A 6,124-nucleotide genomic window follows, 5' to 3' on the forward strand; every position below is an offset into this window, starting at 1 on the left:
GCAAATATAAATCTGTTTAAAAAAAGGTACAAAAATATTTTTAAACAAGTATATAGAAGAGGAAGTATGTTAACGGAGGATGATGAGGGATAAATAGAATAGGGATGATTGTTATATTAGAACTAAATTAGTATATGGTATATATTTATTTATGGGGATAGTTTATATATTCATATTTACAGGGATAGTTATGTAGTAGATATTTATTTTTGTAATTATATATTTATATAGATATTTATGAAGTGTATATATGGTAGATAGTATATATATTTTTTGTAATTATATATTTATATAGATATTTATGAAGTGTATATATGGTATGTAGTCTATATTTATTTTTGTAATTAAATATTTATATAGATATTTATGAAGTGTATATATGGTATATATTTTTATAGGTGTATTAATGTAGTTTGGATTTCGGGGTAGGTAAAAAAAGGGGTGGGAAATTATAAAAGTATTGTACTTCTTCCCACTCCTTTTTCGAACAATGTGCGGTGTTTTGTACTGTCTTAGCTCTTTATGTTATTTTATTTATTTTCTGTTAATTTCTCGTTTTCTTTCTTTTGTGTGTACAAATAGTTACAGTACATACATTTTTTATATATGTTCGAAAATAAAAATAAATTCATTCATTCAAGTTGTGACGTGGCGGATTTACGGGTCAGGGGCGAGACAGCTGATGCAGCGCACAGACGCTTTAAAATCTCCCGTGTGTTCTTCCCCCTGAGTCTGCTGTGTTCTCTGAGCAGTTTACTGTCACAAACATCACCTGTATTTCTATAAACATCACTCACTCATCACTAATCCATGTTAATCATTGAGCTTTTGATGGTGTTCAGTGTTTAATGTCAAATTAAAATTCCATTTGATTGAGGTGGAATTTTGGAGCTGATTATTTGAGCGGATTTACAGCGCAGCACCTTTACTGCTGTTTCTGTGTGAGTCGTTTACACCAACATTTATTCACTATGAGAGAGACACACACCATTTGTGCAGCATTTTTCAATCTGAGGAGTTTATTTTTGAAAAGTTTCTCATTTCCAGTCAGGGAGTGTCGATGTTACTGAGGGACGACCTGAAAGAGAAAAGCAGAGGAGAGATTTTTTTAGAACAATAATCATCAAACCTTTTATCCTGGTATATAATATTCCCATTGCACTATTCTAGATCATATGACTGCATTCAAAAGTATTCGCTCCGCATGTACTTTGTTTAGTAGCGAGCTCCTGAGGTAATGAACAAGACCCATTCTGTAAGACATTACAAATATGACTGTGACTCATTCTGAGCTCCCTGACCACTGCACCCTTCTTCTTCTCCTCAACCTTCTCCTTTACCTCCAGGATGTCGTCCACCTGCCCCTCATCCTTTTGGCGCCCCATTTCCTCCATTAGTTCTCCCCAAGGCAGTAATGTGGGAGTTGAGGGTCTGGATGGGATTGGGTCGACGCTGTCCATTATCTCGCCCCACATCAGTGCCTTTGGACTCGCGGGTCTGGAGGACAAAGGCTCCTCGACGCCCACAGTTTCAGATGGCAGACTGGAGGTGGGTTGAGGTTCAGGCTCTGACTCAGCTGGTGCTGGTGTTTCTGGTGCCGCGTGTAGATCTGGACAAAATCAAGGACAAGAAGGAGATAAAATGGACCGTTAAGACAGAGAAAACATTACAACATTAAAGAATGCGCAAAAGAATCAACAGCGGAAAACTGAGATATATTTTAATCTCGTTTACCGAGTGTGAGCACGTCAGTGGCATGAGCCTGAGCAGTGATCACACAGCCATCGTCTCCACGTCCACCTTCAGGTGGTGTCACAGGAGACGTGGCGTTTCCTCCCAGAATCTCCTCCTGGACTGATGGGACGTGGTGTTCGTTCTTCCCCATCGTTGCGGGTGGAGGGTAGTAGGAGGCGGATCTCAGAACGGGGTGGGACGGGGGGTAGAACTGGTCTGGCATGATGAAGTAGGCCGGGGGGTAGAACTGCGGTGGTAGGATGGGGTAGAACAGGGGGTCGAAGTGAGCAGCCTGAGACTGAAGAAAGAAACAGAGTTGGATTTTAGAGAAACAAATTATTTCTTCAACAACAAAGTCCAAAAAGAAATGAACAGGTCCATACAATAGGCTACTTGTCTTACTGTATATTACAGCGACAAAATCCCGGTGGTTCTGTCATATGAACCCTGACCATCAAATTTACTCATCAGCATCATCATCTTCAGAAGGGGATCTGGTTCCAACTTACCATTTTCGATAGAGGATGGAGTCACGCGTGAAAAGTGAAGTTTGAAGGCAGAGAGAAGCGTCGAGTGAGACGTGAAGTGTGAAATGTGGAGTGTGGAATGGAGTGTGTGTGTGTCATTTATATGTATTGTTTCAGGATTCCGATCTTTGAAGTTTGAATTTGAATTCATTTCTGTTTTTGTTTAAATTGTCCAGCATTAAAAACTTCATCATAGCTCCGCCCCTTTTTTACAGTTCTTTGAAGTTTGTATTTCAATTGTTTGAGTTTGAATTGGACCCTAATATCGTCATTTTTATTTGAACAAGGGGAGACCCTCAAAAAACCATCAGGTTGCAGGCCTCCCCTGCATGTCTTGTATTTGTTACATTTTTTAAGCCAATTTTGTTCTTGTATGTGCAATAAACATAAGAGGAATTAATAACCCAATCAAGAGGGGAAAAAATTATGGGGCAACTAAAGAAATGACAATGTTCAGTGGCTCTTAGTCATTAAACTCTATCTGAGACAGAGCACTTAAAATTAAAAAGAGAGCAATCCGTACAAATAACAATCTGTCCGCCTTTTTCTCATGAGGTCGCGGTACCACACAAGGCTGACTTTTATCGCCATTTTTATTTGCCTTGGCGATCGAACCACTAGTGATTGCACTACATGGCAACATTGCAGTCAATTTCCTCTCACTTACAGAGTCTCTGAAACAAGACTTTGAACGTTGGAACTTATCACTATCATTAGGAGGTAGAATTAATACAATTAAAATGAATGTGCTACCAAGATTTTTATATCTGTTCCAATGTTCACCGATCTTTTTGACAAAATCCTTCTTTCTTCTTATAGACAAATTGATATTCTCATTCATAGGGAATAAGAAAAATCCACGAATACGTAAGAACATTTTACAATGACATTTTAAACATGGAGGGTTATCCTTGCCCAACTTTCAATATTATTATTGGGCAGCCAATATACACGCCGTGTTATATTGGCTTAATCTATCACATGATCGTGACCCAAAACAGTTACAGTTAGAGAACTTGTCAAGTCAAGTTTGTTTGTATAGCGCTTTTAACAATAGACATTGTCTCAAAGCAGCTTTACAGAATCTGAATGACCCAAGACATGAGCCAATTTTATCCTAATCTATCCCCAATGATGAAGCCCGTGGCGATGGTGGCAAGGAAAAACTCCCTCAGACGCCATGAGGAAGAAACCTCGAGAGGAACCAGACCCAAAAGGGAACCAATCCTCACCTGGACAACAACAGACATGACTATAACATTGACAGTTTTAACATGAAGTCAGTTTCGTTGATGTTATAAACTCTTCATTGATAGAAACTTGAGTGCAAAACTGTTCATGACAACTGCAGTCCCAAAGTTAGCAAGTCAACTGTAGTCCTCAGCCACAAAAGCATTACTGTAAGAGTCCAGAGCGTCCTCCAGGTGTGACTTTCAACAGTCCACATGGGGCCATCCTCCACAGGAGCGATGCGATGAGACTCCAACCAGACACAGGGCACCAGGATGGATCAGGCAGGTCCGAGGGGCAAAAGAGGTTCAGCACCTCGATCCCAGGATTGACATGTAACTCAGATGGACAGATGGGGGGGGAGAGAGAGAGAGAGAGAGAAAAAACAGGTTGTTAGGTATACCCAGCGTCACCTGAATAATAGGTATACATTTTTCACTGAGTACATATTGTCATGTAGACCTGCCTCTCTACACGCTTTACTGTGCTCCAAGCTCCCACCACCTGAACCCACACTCAGGCACTCTATGAACCCAGTGGTTAAGCATTCCTTGAAGATCTGGGCACAGTTTAGATGAGCATTTTTACTCAACAGTCTCTCAGTTAATGCCCCTATAGTGAGAAACTATATGTTTAAACCCTCTATTACAGATAGATCTTTCAGTGCTTGTATGTTGATGATAGTTTTGCATCATTTGAGCAGCTGAGATCTAAATTCAAAATCCCTAACTCTCGTTTTTTCAAATACTTGCAACTTCGCAGCTTTGTATCATCAAATTCAGCTAATTTTCCATCTTTCCCATTCAGTACTCTCCTTGAATTGGTTTCAGAGCTCAGGTCCAACTGTAAAAAGAGTATTGGAAAAATCTATACTTTACTCAATTCTTACAATTTAGAATCCCTGACACGTTTAAAAAGACACTGGAAGGAAGAATTAGATACAGAACTTTCTGAAGACAGACGGCAATCAACATTAGATAAGATACACTCATCCTCAATTCATTTAAAACAAAGTAATACAATTCAAGATTGTATTACTTGATGTTATAGATGTAAACCCCCTCTTTTTTCAATTATTTTTTTCCTTTTTCTGAACTCATTTGTGGTTCGTTTTGTGTCTTCTACAAATTATATGTGCAAGGTTTTACATTTAGGACGGTGCAAAGGGGTCGGGTTGTGTGTTGGACTATATTAAACTGTATTTAAAATTGTATTTTGTATAAGCTAAAAATTAATACCTTGAACAAAAAATTGATATTTACAAACACGTATTTTTTCTTTAGTGCATATTCTTTTGTAGATTGACAAATTAGTATATTTTATCAAAAGCTTGATACAAAAATTCCCAAATGTGATAAATCACTTAAAACTTTGGGTTGGTGTTTTCTCTACTTTCAGCCTCTACTATTCCCTCGACATAAATGAAATGTATTATTCACCAAAAATAATATACACATGCTCTCTGTTCGTACTGTCTAAATCACTTGTATTTTCAGGTCGAGGTCAAAAGTCTGAAAGAGTGAAAAATGTCATTTTCACCACGAAATATTTTTGGCTGATAACATGCAACAGTTCTTTCTTCTTCTTCTTTTGGCTGCTCCTGATTGGGGTCGCCACAGCGGATCTTTTGTCTCCATTGCTCCCTGTCTTCTGCATCCTTCTCTACCACACCTGTGACCTACGGTTTCCAATCCAAACATCACAGCTGGTCTCACTACTGTCTTATACATCTGACCTTTCACTTTTGCTGGGACTTTCCTATCACAAATGACTCCCGAAATCCTTCTCCAACTGCTCCACCCTGCCTGCACTCTCTTTCTCACCTCACTATCACAGCCCCCATTTTCCTGCACAGTTGACCCCAGGTACTTGAATTCGTCAACTTTCTTTACGTCTACTCCTTGCGTCTTCACTACACTCTCATCCCCATTCTCATTGATGCACATGTATTCTGTTTTGCTACTGCTCACCTTCATTCCTCTTCGTTCCAATGCATACCTCCATCTCTCCAAACCCAGCTCAACCTCCTTTCTACTTTCACCACATATCACAATATCATCCGCAAACATCATGTTCCATGGTGACTCTTGCCTCACTTCGTCCGTCAAGCTATCCATCACTATGGCAAACAAGAAGGGACTCAAAGCAGATCCTTGATGGAGTCCCACCTTCACCTTGAACCATTCAGTCGTTCCAACTGCACACCTCACTGCTGTTTCACTGTTCTCATACATGTCTTGCACCACTCTAATATACTTCTCAGTCACTCCACTCTTTCTCATACAATACCATAACGCATGTCTCGGCACTCTATCGTATGCCTTCTCCAGGTCTACAAACACACAATGTAGCTTTCTCTGGCCTTCCCTGTACTTCACCATTAACGTTCTTAAAGCAAAAATTGCATCCGACGTGCTCTTCCTTGGCATAAACCCGTACTGCTGTTCACAGATTGCTACATCTCTTCTCAATCTCGCCTCCAATACCCTTTCCCATAGCTTCATGGTGTGGCTCATCAATTTTATTCCTCTGTAATTACTGCAGCTCTGTACATCTCCCTTATTCTTGTATATTGGGACTAGCGCACTCTTTCTCCATTCATTTGCCATTTTCTCATTCTCTAGGATCTTATT

At 39.7% G+C, this 6,124-nt stretch overlaps 1 protein-coding gene across 1 annotated transcript; it reads right to left on the bottom strand.

Annotated features, from left to right (window-relative positions):
• Window positions 1-1,036: 1,036 nt before the first annotated feature.
• Window positions 1,037-3,738, bottom strand: LOC132885877 (uncharacterized). Its single transcript, XM_060920399.1, has 4 exons — window positions 3,661-3,738; window positions 1,735-2,032; window positions 1,341-1,609; window positions 1,037-1,078 (listed from the first exon to the last, which is right to left on the bottom strand). Exons 1-4 carry the CDS (start codon window positions 3,706-3,708, stop codon window positions 1,064-1,066), a joined length of 630 nt encoding a protein of 209 aa, XP_060776382.1. The 5' UTR covers window positions 3,709-3,738; the 3' UTR covers window positions 1,037-1,063.
• Between the last annotated feature and the right edge of the window lie 2,386 nt (window positions 3,739-6,124).

This window comes from Neoarius graeffei, chromosome 5, assembly GCF_027579695.1.
Source record: "Neoarius graeffei isolate fNeoGra1 chromosome 5, fNeoGra1.pri, whole genome shotgun sequence".
Classification (NCBI taxonomy): domain Eukaryota; kingdom Metazoa; phylum Chordata; class Actinopteri; order Siluriformes; family Ariidae; genus Neoarius; species Neoarius graeffei.